Source organism: Crocuta crocuta, unplaced genomic scaffold, assembly GCF_008692635.1.
Source record: "Crocuta crocuta isolate KB4526 unplaced genomic scaffold, BGI_CrCroc_1.0 scaffold11, whole genome shotgun sequence".
Classification (NCBI taxonomy): domain Eukaryota; kingdom Metazoa; phylum Chordata; class Mammalia; order Carnivora; family Hyaenidae; genus Crocuta; species Crocuta crocuta.
In genome coordinates, this window is record NW_027528624.1 from 4524902 (window position 1) to 4544808 (window position 19907).

General features: G+C 47.3%; 1 protein-coding gene across 5 annotated transcripts in view; it reads left to right on the forward strand.

The window, feature by feature from the left end:
• SYTL3 (synaptotagmin like 3) overlaps positions 1-19907 on the forward strand; it is a 98298-nt gene that overhangs the window by 72300 nt on the left and 6091 nt on the right. For all 5 annotated transcript variants that reach the window (XM_077755127.1, XM_077755129.1, XM_077755132.1 and 2 more), the window contains 2 exons: positions 11518-11696; positions 16314-16416. In XM_077755127.1, the coding sequence (XP_077611253.1) occupies positions 11518-11696; positions 16314-16416 (282 nt within the window). The remainder of the gene's footprint in view (positions 1-11517; positions 11697-16313; positions 16417-19907) is intronic.

Here is a 19907-nt window from a genome sequence, read left to right on the forward strand (position 1 = left end):
CTGGATTGTTCTGAGAAACAAAATGCACTCGTTCCGTGGTGTATGATAGTGGCTAAGAACTCAGCTTCTGGAGGTTCCTGGGTGACTCAGTCAGTTGAGGATCCTACTCTTCATTTTGGCTCAGGTCATAATCTCACAGTTTGTGGGTTCGAGCCCTATGTTGGGCTTCACGCTGATCGTGCTTGGGATTTTCTCTCTCTGCTCTGTCCCTGCTCATGCTCTCTCTCTCTCTCTCTCAAAATAAATAAATAAACTTAAAAAAAAAAAAAAGGGAACTCAGCTTCTAGAAACCATCTTCTTGGTTCACATTCCAGCTCCTGGAGTGTGACTCAGAGCAAGTCCCTTAACCTCTCTGTGCTTGGGGGTGGTTGTGTTTTTATGGAAAATGGCCTTCACTTTAGAAAACGATTAACTTACCCCCCTCCCATCTATATGAATATCTGGTAGAACATTACAGCCACGGCAGAAGTGGGCCAGACCCGGGCCCTGAAGAACAGGCAACATCCTAGACTCGGTCCACTAAGTGCTGGCGGCTCCCAACCCATCCCTTCACTGAGCGGTCCTGCCTCTTTCAGAACCACTCCTCTACACCCTCACTACTCAAAATGTGGGGCCAGCAGCACTGGAATCACCTGGGACCTTCCAGAAATCAGTGTCTCTGGCCCCTGCCCAGACCTACTGGGTCAGAGTCTGCAATTGAACAAGAGCCCNAAGGGAACTCAGCTTCTAGAAACCATCTTCTTGGTTCACATTCCAGCTCCTGGAGTGTGACTCAGAGCAAGTCCCTTAACCTCTCTGTGCTTGGGGGTGGTTGTGTTTTTATGGAAAATGGCCTTCACTTTAGAAAACGATTAACTTACCCCCCTCCCATCTATATGAATATCTGGTAGACCATTACAGCCACGGCAGAAGTGGGCCAGACCCGGGCCCTGAAGAACAGGCAACATCCTAGACTCGGTCCACTAAGTGCTGGCGGCTCCCAACCCATCCCTTCACTGAGCGGTCCTGCCTCTTTCAGAACCACTCCTCTACACCCTCCCTACTCAAAATGTGGAGCCAGCAGCACTGGAATCCCCTGGGACCTTCCAGAAATCAGTGTCTCTGGCCCCTGCCCAGACCTACTGGGTCAGAGTCTGCAATTGAACAAGAGCCCCAGATGATTCATATGCACCGTGAAGTTTAAGAAACACCGATTCTGGGTGTCTGGGTGGCTCACTCAGTTAAGCACCCGACTTCAGCTCAGGTCATGATCTCACGGTTCATGGGTTCGAGCCCCGCGTCAGGCTCTGTGCTGGCAGCTAGCTCAGAGCCTGGAGCCTGTTTCAGATTCTGTACCTCCCTCTCTCTGACCCTCCCCTTCTCATGCTGTCTCTCTCTCTCTCTCAGAAATAAATTTTTTTTTAATTAAAAGAAAAATTAAAAAAAAAAAAAAGAAAGACTGGTTCAGCTCTAGTAACTTCAAACCTGAGTAAAGTATGTCATTTGTTAAGGATTCCTTAACAGTCTAGGGTCATGCTGTCCACTACAGTAGTCTTTAGTCTATTATGGCTGTTAAGCACTTGAATTATGACTAGTCCCAAATGAATATATAAAATACACACTGCCCAGGAGCTGATTATAATGTTCTCTGTCAAGTACACTTAAATAAAAATAAAATACACACTAGGTTTTAAAGACTTAAGTAGGAAAAAATATAAAAGATCTCATTAATAATTTTTATATTGACATATGTTGAAATGATCGTGTTTTGGACATATGACACTAATAAAATGCACGGCATACGTCATAGATACTGTGTCACTTCCAGGCCACCTCAGTAAGGTGAAGATCGTAATAAAGTCAAATGAATTTTTGTTTCCAGTGCATATAAAAGTTATGTTCACCCTACACCCTCATTGGTTTAAGTGTGCAATGACATTATGTCTAAAAAAAAAAAACCAATGTACGTGCCTTAATTAAAAAATACTTTATTGCTAAAAAATGCTAACCATCATCCTCTGAGCTTTGAGTTGTAATCATTGATCACAGATCTCCATGACAAACATAGTAATAATGAAACCGTTTAAAAGGTTGTGAAAATTACCAAAATGGGGCACAGACACCAAGTGAGCAAACCCTGTGGGAAGAACGGCAGCGATGGGCTTGCTGGATGCAGGGTTCCCACAGACCCTCAGTTTGCAAAACAGGCAACATCTGCGAAATGCACTAAAACTAAACCAGGTGTGCACGTGTTATTAAAATTAATCTTACTTTTTTTTTTTAATAAATAGGCCACTGGAGAAGTTTAAACATTTTTTTTAAGTTTATTTATTTAATTTGAGAGAGAGAGAAAGCATGCACACAAATAGGGGAGGGGCAGGGAGAGAGAGAGAGAATCCCAAACAGGTGGTCAGCGCAGAGCCCGACGCAGGGCTCAATCCCAGAAACTATGAGATGATGACCTGAGCTGAGATCAAGAGTCAGACACTTAACTGACTGAGCCCCCCCCCGGCGTTCCTGGAGAATTTTAAATTACAGATTTGACTCACGTTACATTCCCGTGGAACAGCACTGGGCTGAGTACCGTGACTGTACATTCAGTGGCACCTGAGCTGACCTAAAGTGGAATCGTCCCGAATGCCGGCTCATGTGCCTCTGTGCGCTTCCTACGAAGAAGGTTCGTGTCTTCACCAGTTCTCAAACAGGTCTGCGCACCCACACTGGTCAACGGCCAGGAATCAAGAGCAAACTCGGTTCTTCCCGGGAGCCTCCAAGTCCCAGCGGAGGGCAGCCGCCTGCCCCTGGGGAAAAAACGGTGGTGACGGAGCCGGCCCTGCGCCCTGGCCCTCTGCTCTTGGTGCCCTTTTCATTCAGGAGACTGCGGTGGTGAGAGCTCGGCTGGCCCGGCCAGGAGTTCTCAGAAAGCTGCGGTTGAGAGTGGTTTAACCCCTTTCTTCACAGCTAGCTGTTGTTTGGACTGGGAATAGTTCAGCGAGGTGGAAGAGCAGAGGGAACACTTCTCTGGGAAGGGTGAGATAGGCAAGGATGGCTCCAGAACATTCTCTCATAGGGCTTAGCCCTGTGGTGGGTCTGAGATAGGAAGAGCTTTGCCAAGATTCTCCAGAAGGGTTGCGCCTACTCCAGCTGACGGAAGGACGCCAGCCAGCTTGAGCTTTTATGAAGCTGGTCCTGAGGGTGAGGCTAACCTTCTGGGAGAGTCCAAGGGGCAGCTTCCCCAAGACCTGCCCAAGGGCCCACTAGACTAAACTCTAAGCTCCTCTAGGGGCCAGAATCATGTCTTTGGGTGCTCAGAGACGAACGCGTAGGCATGGACACGGGCTAGGATCCACCCCACGGCGGTCCACGGGGCCCCACACAACCTGGCCAACCCACCTGTCCCCTTGCTCGTTCCACACAACCACACTGGCCACGCTGGTCGTTGAACACGCCAGACACATGCCTGGCCTGGGGCGGGGGGGGGGGTCTGCCCTCTCCCAAGTGGTACCAAACCCATTCACCCCCTTCCTTCAAATCTTTGCTCCAAGGTCACCTTGTAGGCGGGGCCCATGCCCTACCCTGGCCTGCCCTCCATCGCCCTCACCTTCTCTCTGTTACCCATATTCTTATCACCTTCTGCAGCAGTGTAATTGGTTTATCTGTTGTTTGTTGTCTCCTGTAAGTCCCCCACGCCCAAGCAGTGCCTGACCCTGAAGTGACACTTGGTAAACACGTGAGGAATGATTGCATTACTCCTTACTGGAGCTCTAGTTTCCTGAAAGCCTACTGTGTGCTAATGACCGACCCAGGGGCTTCCCAGTAAATCATTCGCACAACCGTCCCGTCAGGTGGATGCTATTGTCCCATTTCACAAATAGGAAGACAGGTTCATGGAGGTTAAGGCGGCGCGCTGAGGTCATACAGTAATCGCAGAGCCCTGACGCGACACCCAAAGCCGCACGAGTCCAAGCCCTGGGGGTTCTGCTGGGCTCTCCGGTGGCGTGGGTTTCCTGCCCTCACCCCTGCTTCAGCTGCACTGGCCTGGGGCTGACCTCCCTGGACAGCCTCTCGGACTGCTGGGAAATGATGCTGTGGCACGGAGACGTGGGTGAGTGTGTTTTTCTCACCCTGTCCTTCAAATTTTTTTTTAAATGTTTTATTTCTGAGAGAGAGAGAGAGAGAGGCAGCGTGAGCAGGGGAGAGTCAGAGAGAGAGGGAGGCACAGAATCCGAAGCAATCTCCAGGCTCTGAGCTAGTTGTCAGCACAGAGCCTGACGTGGGGCTCGAACCCACGAACCGTGAGATCATGACCTGAGCTGAAGTCGGACGCTTAACTGAGTGAGCCACCCAGGCGCCCCTCACCCCGTCCTTCAAACGACACCGCGGATTCAACCGGGCTCCCTTCTTCCTTTCTTCTAGTGGGCTCTGATGTGTGCCCTTCAAGTTCTCCTCGTGAAGTTGAATTGTTCTGTGATTAAACCTGTTCCTTTAAGCTGAAGCAGTGTTTGTGGAAACTAAACTCCCACAAAGCAAATACTGGCTGGTGCTTCTTGCCCAGAGAGGTTGTCTGCCCTTCCGACAAACACTGAGGCTCTCTAAGAGCCAGGAAGTTGGAGCTGGGAAAGGCTTGCTAAGTATTTACTACAAAAGGAGAAGCTCAAAGGGGCAATACATAAGGGAAACATTCAACCAGGTAGTTGAAATCAGTGCAAAATTAAAGCAAGCGCTATTTTAGGGTCATTTTAGCAAATTTTAGAAGTGATAACAGGTCCGTGTTGGCAGGGGTCTGGAGCTGCTGGCATTTTTATAAACTGCTGGGGTCTGAGGGAGGGCAATTAGCTACCCTTTTTGGGTCTCAAAAGCCTTGAAAATGCCTGTTCCCTTCAATCAAACAATTTCAGTTACAAGAAATATTCTTGAAAAATTATCATGAATGTTGCCCAAAATGTGTGTATATGGATGTCCAGGGAGCCTTGTTTATAACTTTTAATTTTGAAGAATTGGAAACCACCAAAATGTTCAAAATAGGGCAATGGTTAAATGAATTATGGTATGTTTATTCAGAGGAATACCTTGTAGCTATTAAAAAGAACATTGAAGAATATTAATATAGAAAATACATATTGATAAATGAAAATATAAGATCATAAAATTGTATTACAGTAGCACATATTTATAAAAGCAAAATGATTGTACTATGTACAGACTTTGCAAACCAAGTGGGAGGATTTTTACCAAAATTTGACCCTGGAATGATGGGGTTATGCTTTTTTCTTAAAATTTTTTGGGGGCTCATCTGTGTTTTCTGTATTTTTCCCATAAACATGTAATGTTTCGGGAGGAAAAAAATAATTTGTTAAAAAAAGTAAGTTCAGGGGTGCCTGTGTGGCTCTGTCCATTAAGTGTCTGACTTTGGCTCAGGTCATGATCACATGGTTCATGGGATCGAGCCCCATATCATTGGACTCTGTGCTGACAGCTCAGAGCCTGGAGCCTGTTTTTGAATTCTGTGTCTCCCTCTCTCTCTGCTCTACCCCTACTTGAGCTCTCTCTGTGTCTCGCTTGCTCACTCGTTCTCAAAAATAAATACTTTTTTTAAAAATTAAAGTTCAGTTATCAGAAGTAGAACTTCGCATGAGTGAAGAAATACATTACGTTTTAGCATTCCCACAGGAGAACAAATCCTACCAGAGTTCATGTCTGGCTTTTAATTTGTTTATACTTATGTTTTTAAAAAAGCTAAAAAGGAATAGCATTTATATCAGTGTTTTCATACAGCTTACATTTTTCCTGCCAGAAGGTGTTGTGACTATATGAGGTATAGGTTGGAACTCCTTCGATGTGGAGGTTGGCAAAAGTTTGAGGGAGAGCAGATTCTTAATCAAAGAAGTACAAATCCAATTCCCAGGTGTTTTCTTTAAACATAAATTTGAGGTGTGGGATGTTATGGTGATATTAGGGTCACTTCTAAGTATGGACTGGCTGGAAACATTCTGTCCATCAAACGGAGCTCACTGAGGTGTTGAAATCCTTCATTTTCTGTCAGTATTTCTGATCTTGTCTGGTTCCACTGTTTTTTGTTTTGTTTTGTTTTTTGTTTTTTTTTTAAAGAGTACTGTGTTTACCTATCTACCCATATTTATGTATTTTTTTTAAATCAAACAGAATAAAAAGGATGACTATATTCTGGCCTATTCATCCAATGGAATACTGTTTGGAAGTGATAGTGAATCAACTCAAACCACACCTGACCACATGAATGAATTTAAAAAATAGAGTATCAAGAGAAAGTCAGTTATAGAGGAATGTGCACAGTAGGATTCTAATTCTATAAATTCCAAGCTCAGACAAAACCAACTAATATATTGTTTGGGGGAATCTATACATCTGTACTAAAACCATAAAGAAAAACAAGGATGATTAACAGGAAACTTTGAAACAGTATTTACTCAGGGACATGAAGGTGGGGGGTACAGGGCACTTCTGAGGTCCCGGTTATGTTCTTTTACCCTAGCTGAGTGGGGGATACATGGATGTTCATTTTATAATTATTATTTAACTATATGTATCCATTATGTATACTTTTTATATATAATTTTACAGTAAAAGAAAAAAGGAGAAAGAAAAGAAAAAGGAAATGATCTGCTTTGGTTACAAAGGACAGCCACATTGTCTAGCATTTTCCAAATGGTAATGAGTGTTCTATACTTACTATGCTTGGGGACAGTGGNGGAAAGTTCTAAGTCTCTTTATATGTATATATAAATATAAATAAAAATAAGTAATATAAATAAAAATAAATATATATAATACATATTTTAATGTTTATTTTTCAGAGAGAGAGACAGAACATGAGCAGGGAAGGGAGGAGCAGAGAGAGAGGGAGACATAGAATCTGAGGCAGGTTCCAGGCTCTGAGCTGTCAGCACAGAGCTCGATGTGGGGCTGGAACCCATGAACACTGGATCATGACCTGAGCCAAAGTCAGACGCTTAACTGACTGAGCCCCCCAGGCACCCCTCTAAGTCTCTTTAGACACATTAACTAACTGAGTCTCATCCCAGTCTTATGAAGTAGATCCCCATTTTACACATGGGGAAAACTGAGACTAGAGAGGGTACAAATACTGCTCAAGATCACACAACCACCAAGCATCAGGGCTGGGAGCTGAATGAAAGCCACCATCTTGACCACTCTGCGGTAACGCCCTCGGTGTGATCAGGACTTTTTCTTTCTAAAGTATACAGTTGGCTCTTGAACAATGGGAAGCTTAGGGGCATTGACCCCCTGTGCAGTCAAAAATTTGTGTATAACTTTCAACTCCCCCAAAACTTAATAATAGCCTGTTGTTGACCAGAAGTCTTACTGATAACATAAATGGTCAATTAACACCTATTTGAATGTTATATGTATAATGTACTGTAAACTAGAGGGGCGCCTGGCTGGCTCAGTTGGCTAAGCCTCCGACTTCAGCTCAGGTCATGATCTCACAGTCCATGGGTTCCAGCCCTGTGTCAGGCTCTGTGCTGATAGCTCAGAGCCTGGAATCTGCTTCTGATTCTGTGTCTCCCTTTCTCTCTGCTCCTTCCCCACTCACTCTCTCTCTCTCTCTCTCTCTCTCAAAAATAAATATTGAAAAGAAATTTTTTTTAATGTACTGTAAACTAGAGAAAGCAAAATGTTAGGAAGATCATTAAGGAAGAGAAAACACATCTATCATACTGTGCTGTGCTGTGCTTAGTGGAAAGATCTGCATCGTTCAAACCCATGCTGTTCAAGAGGGCACAGAGCCTTGCTCGCAGTCACAGTAGATAATGTGTGCCCTTCAGAGAAAACCCCTGAGCGCTCCTTGCCCGCCTGCGCCTCCTTTGCTTTCGCTCAGATTTCCTTTTCTTTCAAACCCCACAGACAGCGCTAACGGCTCGAGGAAAAGTCGGGCTGAGTTCATAGTCCCTCCTCGGGGCCCAGGCTTCTTGGCCGACTCCATCTGGCGCTCCTAGCTCCTGTTCTGGCTGCCAGAAACGAGAACCCCAGAACCTGATTGCCCTCCCAAGGCAACAGCGGTAAAGACATAAATTATGTCTGGAATGCGGTTGACCAGAGGAGGCGCTCCGCTGTCTGTTCGCGATCTGAGCCTGCCCGTTTCCTCCTGAAGCAGGCGCAGCAGCTGACTTGCTCAGAGAGCCTACCAGAAGCTGGTCACCCAAGGAGTTAGGTGCCCCTGGTCCAGTCCTACCTCTGATTTCCTGTGCAACCTTAGGGTGCGTCCCCGCCAGCTTTGATCTCCGCTGACTACTTATGAAACGAAGGCTGCATGATTCTAACGCTTCCTGGGTGAGTTATCACTCTGGGCACCAAGCTGGATGGGCCAGGGGCAGCCCTCTCTGGACCAATCCTGAACAGCTGTCCACACAGTAGGGCGGGCCTCACGGCCGGCGCCAGTGCCCGGGGATCAGGTCTACTCTGTTTGTCCCCCCGTGGCCAGCACTCCTGAGCCCGATGTGTTTCTCTGGGTAACCAAGCCTCAGATCGACCATTTCATGCCTTCTCCAATTTTTTCTTTTTTCTTTTTTTTTTTTTTTAATGTTTTATTTATTTCTAGGAGAGAGATAGAGACAGCATGAGCAGGGGAGGGTCAGAGAGAGAGGGAATCACAGACTCTGAAACAGGCTCCAGGCTCTGAGCTGGCTGTCAGCACAGAGCCTGACGCGGGGCTCGAACCCACGAACCGCGAGATCATGACCCAAGCGAAAGTCGGACGCTTAACCGACTAAGCCACCAAGGCGCCCCTGCAATTTTTTCCAAGACTCTTTCAGACCTTCCACCCTGCTGATCTCCATCCTCATTTTAAGCAAAGGACCCTTTTTACTTAAAAAAAAAAAAAAAAAAAAATGGAGGCAGGGGCCTGGGTGGCTGTCAGTTGAGCGTCCAATTTCAGCTCTGGTCAGGATTTCATGGTTTGTGGGTTTGAGCCCTGCATCAGGCTCTCTGCCATCATTGCAGAGCCCACTTCAGATCCTCTGTCTCCCTCTGTCCATACTCTCTCTCAAAAATAAACATTAAAAAAAAATCTATTCAGAATTGCCTAATCCTCCTGATACCAAAATTGACCTCACTGTGTCTGTACCCAACCTACTGTCCCTTCCCTTCCCCGCCCTCCCCAACAGAAGAAGCCAGTCGCCCCAGCAGCACCTTGGGGTGCATCCTCTCCTGCCCTTTGTGGTTTCTTCCATTAAAGATACCATATCTTTTCCTCTTTCCCTGCCTTAGCGATTTTTGCCTTAGTCTTTGATTTTCAGCAAGTTTATTATGTGCTGACATGTAGTTTTATTTAAAAATATTTTCCCTCTGGCATCTGCTGTTAAGTGACTTAAGGAAGTTCTACAAGATTAGGACGGCCACCCAACCGAGTGAGTCTTCTTACATTCAGTTCTATGGCTCCTTCAGGCACAAGACCGCCTACCTCATCATGCCAGAATATTTACATAGAGCACTTTTAAATCAAAGTACTTCAAGTGCTTTTCTCTATCCCCTTCACAAATATTTACTGGGGAATGTGTGGTGAGCCAGGCACTGAGCTGGGTGCTGGAGATACAGTGGAGGGTAGGAACATGCAGAGACCCATGTTCTAGGAGCTTCCAGTCGCTTTCAGTGGGTGTGACTCCCCTTCAGAGAGAATGTACTTTTGCTTCCAGCGCACAGAGTGAAGGTAAACGTCTTTATCCATCTGGTGTCCAGCTCGTTCGAAGCTGGGTTTCAGTCTTTATGAGGACTGCTCCATTTCCGGTTGATTCTTACTCCGGGGAAGGCTGTGGGTGGAGTCCCCACTGAACGTGTGGGGGTCTCCAAGCCCCTCCTCTGTGGTGGGCTTCTCCAGGAAGATGAGCTTTTCAAAGCCTTCTTAAGCTTCTCGGCTGCTCACTGAGAGCTTCCAAATCAGCAAATCCCTTGAGGGAAGGAGAAGAATCTAGAGTCTGTCTCGCTTCGTCTCGCTTAGGTGCAGTTCACCTTTCTCTGTGAACTCAGCTCAAGTTCTGTGTGCCTTTCAGGGCCCTGGACACCAGTGTGTTTCCCACCCCTTTGCTTGGCTCCTGAGCCCCATGGCCACTGTGTTTCACTTGACTTCTCCGTCTTCCAGCTCTGTCTGCTCACAAAGGGACAAATGCCTCAAAGGGAGACCAACTACTCAGAAGGTCAGGCTCACGGCCACACTTCCCTTCTCTAGTAGCTTGGACCCCTCACCCTGGTTGTCGTGGTAGCTCTACAACGGCTGTGAAGCTGTTTGTGTTTAAATTCAGTTTTCTGTCTGTTCTCGGCAGAAAAGTTGCTGTAACACAACTTAGTTTGACATGGCCCAAAGTGAGGTCCCGGGACGAATGCCATTTTAATTATCAGAACTTTTTAGCGCCTGCGATCCACGCCCCACCATCCGCCAGGCATCCTGACCTGTTTCTCTTCACTGTTGTGCGCCTCGGTGATCATGCTGTCCGACCACTCCCTGTCTTTCTGGACGCAAAATTTGAAGACTGTGTTCCATTCGAACAATGGGTTGGGCAATGTGGGCAGATCAGTGCCCCGCTCCCCTCCAGAGCCAGTGACTAGGTGCGGTGAAGTTGAGTATATTCTTGGCATTAGTTAATTGAGGTTCGGGTCCTCTGACGAGCTGGCGGTTTGGTTTGGCTCGCTCTCTAGTGGGAGAGAAAGCCCCAGACGTTCTTCTTCCTTTCTTTTCTGGATGTTTTACAGTGTGGAGGAACTTGTTGGGAATTAGAAATGGAAATCATTTTTTCCCCTCTATTTTTATAGAGTCAGCAGTGAAATTTTACATGTGCAGGGGCCAAATATTGAAGGAAATTTAACAGTGATACAGCAGTTTATTGGTCTTTTAGCCACGGACATCCCATGCTACTTGTCTGTATTATGTAAGCTCACAATGTCTTCACTTGAGGTGGTAGTTCCGTTTTTCATTTTAGGTGCCCATAAACATTTAAACACAATCCCTCTTGTTCTTGTCTGCATACTTCACACACCTTATTCCATTTATTCCTTACTGTAACCGAAGGAGACTACTATTCATTTTTCCATTTAGGCCTTAACACCGCTCACCAGCAGTAGAACAAGCCTTTGAATCCAGCCCTATCGGATTCCCAATCATGGTGGATAGCATCCCCGCTCTGTTGCTTTCCACCTGGCTGTTGCTGCCATGGGTATTATCTGCCCTCCTGAGAGATGTAACTTTGCAGAATCACCAAGGAAATAGTCCACTTCATCCCAACTGATTTGTGTTAAAGAACGAGATTGTGTACCTTGACTGCGAGGCAAACACCATATCTGGGCAAGACCAGACTGAGGATTTCCCATCTCCTCAGGACAGAATGTGTGGCCGCTGATTTTGGCAAAGCACAAGCTGGTGTATTATTAACTTTGAGTCAGGTTGCATGTTTTACATGAGTTTTTGAGATCTTGAAACCAGAACTTCAACAACAACAACGAAAGGATAATTGTGAACTAATTTATTGCATCTGTCACTCTCAATTTCAGGCAAGTCTGCTTAGCATTAACAGCACTTGTACAGAGACGGGAAATTTTGACAACGCTAACATCACTGGAGAAATCGAGTTTGCCATTCGCTATTGCTTCAAAACCCGTTCTTTAGAAATATGCATCAAGGGCTGTAAGAATCTTGCCTATGGAGAGGAAAAGAAGAGAAAGTGCAATCCGTAAGTTTCTTTTCCTAAGTTTTGACATTGGATGATAGGCATATTGGGCCTAAGTTTATGTAGAAAAGTAAAAGTCGAAAATTAACCAAGACAATTGTAAAAAAAAACAAACAAAAAAACAAACAAACAAAAAACTAAACTAAAAAAGGCCTATCAAGAATTATTTTAAAGCTACAGTAACTCAAACAGTGTATTATTGATGCAATGATAGCTAAGTAGGTCAACTGAGCAGGATCAGAAGTCCAGATGCAGATCTTAGCTAAATTTGGGAATTTCTAGGATCAAGGGGCTATTAGAAATCAACACAGAAAAGATGAACATCAATACATGGTGTTGGGAAATTTGACTTCCCTTACAGGAAAAATCAAACCAAAAAAACTGTCTCACACAATCTGTAAACAGATTAAAGTTTTCTTCCAGGGCACCTGGGTGGCTTAGTCCGTTGAGCGTCTGACTCTTGCTTTCAGCTCAGGTCGTGATCCCAGGGTCATGGGATCAAGCCACAAGTTGGCTTTGTGCTGAGCGTGGAGCCTGCTTAAGATTCTTTCTTCCTTTGCCCCTCTCCACTGCTGATGCTCTCTCTTTCTTTAAAAAGAATTTTTTTCCAATTGCTATGAAAAGATATCTCATTATTTTAGTGTGCATTTCTCTGATCACTAACAAAGATGAGCAACTTAGACATTTAGGGTTCCCCATCTATGAACTTCCCATTCATATCTTCTGCCATTTTTCTATTGCGTTGTCATTTTTGTATTTATTTACAGGAGTATGGGGTGTTTAAAAACCTGTTTTGACTATGACTCTTCATAGTTCTATGTATTTTATATATCTTCTAGTTGTTTTTTTTAATTTTTTAAAATGTCGCTTTATTTTTGAGAGAAAGAGACAGAACACAAGTGGGAGAGGGGCAGAGAGAGAGGGAGACACAGAATCCGAAGCAGGTTCCAGGCTTTGAGCTGTCAGCACAGAGCCCGATCTGGGACTTGAACCCACAAACCACGAGATCATGACCTGAGCTGAAGTCAGACACTTAACCGACTGGAGCCCCCCAGGCGCCTTGTAATGTTACTTGTTTTCTCACACTATTTAAGATAGCTTTTCTTGCAGAGAATTCGATGTCCAATTCCTTTAAAATGTCTGCCTTTTGAGTCTGTAGGAAAACTCAAGGTTATAAATCTATTCTTCTCTATTTTCATCTATTAGAGTATTTTCATACTTAGATCCTTTCACATTACAATTGGAATTGATTTTCTGAGTACAGTTTAAGGTAAGGACCACATCTTTGTCTGTCTTTCTTCCTACATGGGAAATTGGAGCACAGTTTTTTAATTACCAGTTAGGGAGAGGGGATGGATTGTTGGTCCAGCCAGACTGTCCTCTGCAACTTTCAGTGTAGACAGATGAAGTACATTGCTGTAGCACTTAAGGGTCTCCAAAACAGCATCCTTCTTGTCTTTCTAGTATCTTCTATTATTTCCCCAATTTATACCTTATGCTCTAGGAAAATTGGAATAGTCATTGTTTCAAAGCTACCGCCCTGACTTTTCCAAAGAGAGGCTTTCTTCGTGCTTGTGTTGGGACCACTCTCCCTATACCACTGCTACAAGTAGCAGCTGCAATCCTGTCCCTTCTGCAGACTCCAGTCCAGTCAGGGACATTCACTCAGCCCTTGACTGTTCGTGCACGCCGGGCCTCTCTTGTAATCCTCAAAAGGACTATAGTGAGGTGGTTGGGAGTATGGACCTTGAGCCCTGGTCCACCATGTATGCGACTTGACCTTGGGCCAGCCACTCAGCCTCTCGATACCTCAGTTCCCTCACTGTAACATGGGAATGATAACAGCACCTACTTCAAAGGATTCTTGTGGTGTTTCCCTGAAGTTGCCCATACTAAACCTTCAGAACAATGCCTAGAACATGATCAACACTCAACAGATAGGAAGCGAGTGAGATGTGGCGTGCACAGAGGTAGACCTAAAAATCCACAATAGGGACCCCCTTGAGGTTCGGGCTAAATACTCAGCTGCTCATACGCAGGACAAGATTTCATGAGGTCTGTCACAGTGTGGCTGCTGGGTGTGGCCCAGAGCTGGGGAAGATGGGAGCTCTGACCAGCCAGAGTGGAGACTGTTAAACACCCAGGGCATTCAGGGGAATACAGCAGTAGGACACGCTCTAGCCCCAGAGTGAGGGCTACTCCACCCACCTGAGCAAAATCAAACCTTGCCAGGGTCACACTGAGTTGCCCGTCAGTGAAATGCCTGCTAGAACAAAACTCAATGCTTTTTCAAGGAAAAATAGCCCAGAGAGGATTCTGGGATGGTGGCAGGGGGGGATGCACCAGGAAGCGGTCTCCCTTTGCAGACAACAATTGCACCGGGAGCATCTGTCTGATGTAACTATTTTGGAACTCCGGAGTTTAGTAAAGGCTTGAAATTCCAGGGGAAGCCGCGATGGTACATTGTGATCAATTTCAAGCAATTTCAGCCCTTAGCAGGATAGCCGCTATCCGTCCCTCACTTGCAGCCGCAGCCATGCCAGTGGAAGCAGCTTATACACAGCTTGCGGGAGTCCACATGCACAGTGAAAGGACTTTGTCCTCCAAGTATCAGGGATCCATGCTGACTGCATGGCTGCTTCTGATCGCAGAGGTGCAGACACAGAGGCGGGCAGCCATTGCGGCATTTCCTCCAGGTATTGGGATCCAGAGGCGGTCCTCAGGAGGACTACCCGCAGATTTCTCGTCAGATACTACAGAGGCCAGAAGGCAGTCAGTAGATATGGTCAATGGACTACAAGAGGGAAGAAAAAACCTATCAACCAAGAATTCTATATCCAGCAAAACTTTTCTCCAAACGTGAGGCAGAAACTAAGATATTCTCAGATAAACAAAAGCCAAGGGACTTTGTTAACACTAGAAACTTCTGTCCTGCAAGATATTGTCAAGGGGGCCCTGCAAGGTGGGCTGCAAGGACACCAGACAGTAACTCAAAGACCTACGAGGAAACGAAGACCTCGGGAAAAGCAAATACACAGGCAGTTATAAAAGCAGGTGTTATTTAACGGTGGCGTGGACTTCTACTTTTTGTCTTCCACAAGACTTAAGAGACTAATATGTTTTTAAAATTATTCATCTCTTACTGTTGTTGTAATTTTGGTTTGTCACTCCACACTTTGTCTTTAACCTAATTTAAGAGCTGCATGTATTTAAAGGAATGTTTAGTTTGTGTCACACGGTCTGGAAAGGTACAGTTCTGACACCTCAGCAATGCAGAGCGGTGAGGTTGGCACTATAGAGAAACCGGGAGGCGGCGGCTGGGTGGCTAGTACATTGAGTGTCCGACTTGGTTCAGGTCATGATCTCACAGTCTGTGAGTTCGAGCCCCTGCTTCAAATTCTGTGTCTCCCTCTCTCCCTGTCCCTCCCTTGCTCACAGTCTGTCTCTGTCAAAAATAAACAAACATTTAAAAAAAAAACCAAAACAGTTGCAACCAATAGACAGAAAGTGCCCCAGGTGCACAATGTCTTTTGCTTGGGGCTGGTTCCCAAGGGTCCTCAGTGCCTCACACCTCTGTGCCCTCTACAAGAGACTCCTTCTGGATCCAAAGACAGAAATAGAAGACCTTCTGTGTAAACAGTAGCCAGAAGAGAACAGACAGGGCTACACTAAAATCACACAAAATAGACTTTATTTTTAATGTTTTTTCCTTTACTTGTGTTTGAGAGAGCATGAGTGGGGGAGGGGCAGAGAGGGAGGAGGAGACCGAGGATCCACAGCAGTGAGCAGCAAGCCCCACGTGGGGCTGAAACTCACAAATAGTGAGATCATGACCAGAGCCAAAGCTGGTCACTCAACCGACTGAACCACCCGGGCGCCCCACACAAACTAGACTTTAAAGCAAGAAAGGTCATAGAAGATAAGCTGTTATAGGTTAACAGGAGGAAGTTCAGTTCAGCAAGATGTGCCAGGTCCGTTTTGCTTCGGGAGCGTCGAGGCTGTGGGGAGCGCGCCGGGGGGTGGAAGCTTCCAGGGCAGCCAGGACAGTGTCAGGACCTCCCTGGATGGAGGGATCTTTTTAGAACAGGGTTTCAGGGGATGGGCAGAATGTGGAAGGAGAGGCCCCCACAAGGGAAAAGTAAAGTGTGAGGCATATACTTTCTATTTCCACTTTTGGGGGTGGGGCGTTGGAGGAAGCAATGGGTGGAGGGAGGGAGGACCAGCTGGCATAGGGTCCCCACACCCAGGCGGGTTCGAGAATCTGCCACCCGTGGAGACTCCGCGCCCGGCCTCCGGTTCCAGGATCGTCACCAAATGGCGAATCATGAGCGATATAGATTCTAGGGGAAGGGCACGAGGAAAGCGGGGGAGCTTCCCACCCCCAGGAACATTCTGGAGGATTATGGCCAAAGACCGTGTAAACCAGAAGCTGCATACCCAGCACTACCATTGTTCCCCGTCAGGGGAGGCCGCCGAGCCCTTTCTGTCAGCCTCAAATCCAGCAGGGAAGCAGGGTACAGAAGACGCTGATGTGTGATTCTCTTCCTCCTGAACCCTTTGGCCCCTGCTCCCACCCCCCGCCTGACCTTTCACCTTGTCCCGTCTGCGTTTGGCCACTAGGTACGTGAAGACCTATCTGCTGCCCGACAGATCCTCCCACGGAAAACGCAAGACTGGAGTCCAAAGGAACACCGTGGACCCAACCTTTCAAGAGACCTTGAAGGTACTTGCTGGACAGATATTCACGTGCTAAGTCCCCCATCCCGGGCTGGGCACAGGGGGCCAGAGTTCAGCCGAGTGTTCTTCCAAACTCTTGAGTCAGTTAAATATAAGTACAGACATTTCGGCGTTTCTGCAGGGCTCTGTCAATCAGTGGCAGGTCAGTAGGAACTAAATGGCAGCCTTTGTACAGGAAAAGTGCAGAGTCTGCTGGACTTGAGGATGGCGTTTGATTAATGATTTCTGCGAGAATGGTGGAAAAGAACCTGGCTGCCTCCCAAGCTCTAAAACTGGTTTGTCCTATTGAATTTTTATGACTCTCAGCGAGGTACTTTCAGGCGGGGTACCCTGCGTATGCCACTGCTGAGTTACTGTCTTCCTGAAAGTGCTCCTTTATTGTGTTCACCAGGCAAGCCCAGGCTGCTGCTTATTTTATGGGGGAAAAAATAGTGGCCTTATGAAAAACGTCTTACAGAGGAATTGTGTGGATTTTCACTTTCTTTGAGAAATCATGATTTGTGATGTGGGGCAGAGCCAGAAAGCAGCTAATGGGATTTGGGAGCCACAGGTGGAGATGATGTCTGGCATCAGCCGGGGAGGTAGATGTGGGAGGCTGTGTGCTGGAAGAACAGTCCAGATGCGCTGGGACGTACTCAGTCAGCGCTGGGTATCCCAGGGACCCTGTGTATTAAGCCTGAATGAGGAGAGGGCTTGGTTTACCTTCCTTGGCAAGTAGGGACATTTCTGAACTCCCAGCCAGGGGCCATCTGGCCAGCTGGCCTGAGTCCCATTCATTAAATAATAAAAGCCAACTGTTTTCTGTGTCCCTGCTGTGGCCAAGTGCTTTCTATACCCCCTGAGCTAGGTATTAGAATCCTCATTTCCCAGTGGGGAAACTGAGGCATAGTGCTCAGAAGGATAGCTCTAACTCACAAGGGACTAGCAGACCTCCACAAGATTTATGTTCATAGGACTCCCCAAATTTTGTTTTTTTAAAAATGTTTTAAATGGGATTTTTTTGTTTTTTGGTTTTTTTTTTTTTTGAGAGAGAAAGAGAGAGGCACAGAATCCAACAGAGCCTGATGCTGGGCTCAAACCCATGAATCATGAGATCATGACTTGAGCTGAAGTCAGATGGTCAACTGACTGAGCCACCCAAGTGCCCCCACCAAAGGATATTTTTTAAAGTAGCCTGTGGTTCAGCAGCTGGCAGGGGCGGGGGGGGGAGGGTGCTTAACGGATCCTGGGTCTAGGCCTCCTCTGGTAGGAAGCCACGAGAGACTGGTCTTCAGGCAGTTTTGCTCACATATCTGCTGAAAGAGTTTTGAACAGCTATGTACCACCTCACACATTGTAAGTTCTTATTTAAAATCACGCGTTGTAAGTTTGAGGTGTTTTGCCCTAAACAGATAAACAAATATTTCACATTTTATGAAATGAGACAAAGAGGAGGGTTGACTGTATTTTAGATAAATATATAGTTTGAGTTTTAAAGTTTTAGCTACTTTTTAAAAAAATGCATGCAGAATCTCAAAACACCTAAAATTTGTATCCATTGGTTTTACCCAGTAGATGGTAGATGTTTCGGTTGTCCTGGAAAACTTTCCAGATACACTGAAGAGAGTCCACGTCCCTCATCTATTCTCCAATCAGAACATCCTGACACAGGCCAAGCCTTACCTTTCATAGAAAGGCACGTGAGGCGGCAAAGATGGGGCGGCAGAGAAGCAGAGCAGTCTCTGAGAGTTTTCAGATGATCTCTTTGTTTCATACGTGGGAGGTTCGTCCAGCTGTGGGCAAGGCACCGCGCGAGACTGGGGTGTGAGAACCGTCCTCCGCCAGTTTCGAGAACTGTCCTGTGCAAACTAAGGATCTAGAAGCTGATCCTCAAGGTTTTCTAAGCAGAGGGGAAGCCTTCCCGCAGCCCAGGGCTGCTGGCACCCCACCTGAAGGCCGGCGTAGGAGCCGGGGAGGGATGAAACGGAACACCTGCTCTGGGCGGTGTTGGGTGTCGTCGGACAGCTGCGGTCTGTGTTCCTGGGGCTGCGCGCCCAGCGGGGGCTGTAGCGACCCCACAGCCTGCAGGGACCTCTTCGTGGATGTACCACGGCTATGGGAACAAGGTCTCGTTTGCAAAAGCAATTCAGTAGACGGAAGGGAGCAGTGCTGATTTGGGCGGGTGGGGGTGGGCTGGGGGGGGCACCCGTGGGTGAGCACCTGAGAAGCAGGCCTGCGTTCCCAAGGGAGTGGAGGACAGGGCTCTCCCGCACACAGGGTCGGGCGTGTGGCCATGAAGGGATTAACCAGGTTAACTTAGAGTTTAAAGACAGACCGAGGAACGAGTGCAGGGCAGAGTCAGAAACAGACCACGGACTTGAGGGAAGACGGACTAAGAATCAGCCCAAGGCAGTAGAGGGATGTGGCTTCTGACCACGATGGGCGCTGATAATCCCAGGGGAGGGAGAGGAGGGGCGAGTGGGGAAGGCAGCCTGGCCATGAGGGGGCTGTTCGCGGGCCTGGGCCCGTCTCACACCTTCTCGTCCTTCATCTGGAAGGGCACGAACGGTGGTCAGGAGACACGACTCAGGCGAACGTACGCGGCTGCTGTAAGTGGGTGTGAGGGTCCTGCCTCGCAGTGTGACAGGAGCAAACCCTCCACACGCCGTCGCAGGGGCAGCACAGGGCAGAGAGCGGCTGCTCGGGGTGTCGGAGCAGATCTGAGGCCTGGGCTGCTGGGCCCCCAACGCTGAAGCCCTAAGCCTGGCTCTTGCCCCTGTGAACTGGCCGATGCCAGCACTCACCTCCGGGGGTGCTCCCGAGGGCTAAGGAGCACTGTAACTGAAAGCCCAGGATAACACAAGGGGTTCAGTAAAGTTGGACTTTTGTTGTTATTGAGAAAACCCAACAGATAAGCTTGGAACAGGCTGTCGGAGGCTGAGTGGAGTCAGCAGCCCTTGGGGAGCCTGGCTGAGTCCCTGGCCCTCGGGAAGGGCGCATGGCTCGCTCACTCAGGGCCTTTGGCCTCTAGCCCCCATGGGGGCAGAAGCCCACCCTCACTGGAGAGGAGGGGCAAGCTTTCTTGGCCTCTGTCTGTGCTGAGGCTCCTGGTGGGGGAGGGTGGGGGTCAAGAACAACTGTGTGTGATCCTGAGCGCCAGCACAGGCCGGGCATGTGCCCCCGACGTGCAGTCTGTCTAGGCAAATGCCTATGCTTTACATCCAACAACAATAACCCTCCCCCCCCAAAACAAAACAAAACAAAACAAAACCCTGTTTTCAGTATTTTTGGACAATCCTGGCCAGGCAGGTTCAGATCCTGAGCTGGGACAGCTCTCAGCTCAATCTGGATGTGAACAGTTCATCCTTGCCTTGGGGCCAGAACTTGACAGTGAGGGGATTTAACAGCAGCCCAACCTTTCCCACAGGCTGAGCACTGACTACTTGGCTGGGGGAGGGGGTGGGTTGGAGTTGTTCTGTGCTTGAAAAAGCAGAGACC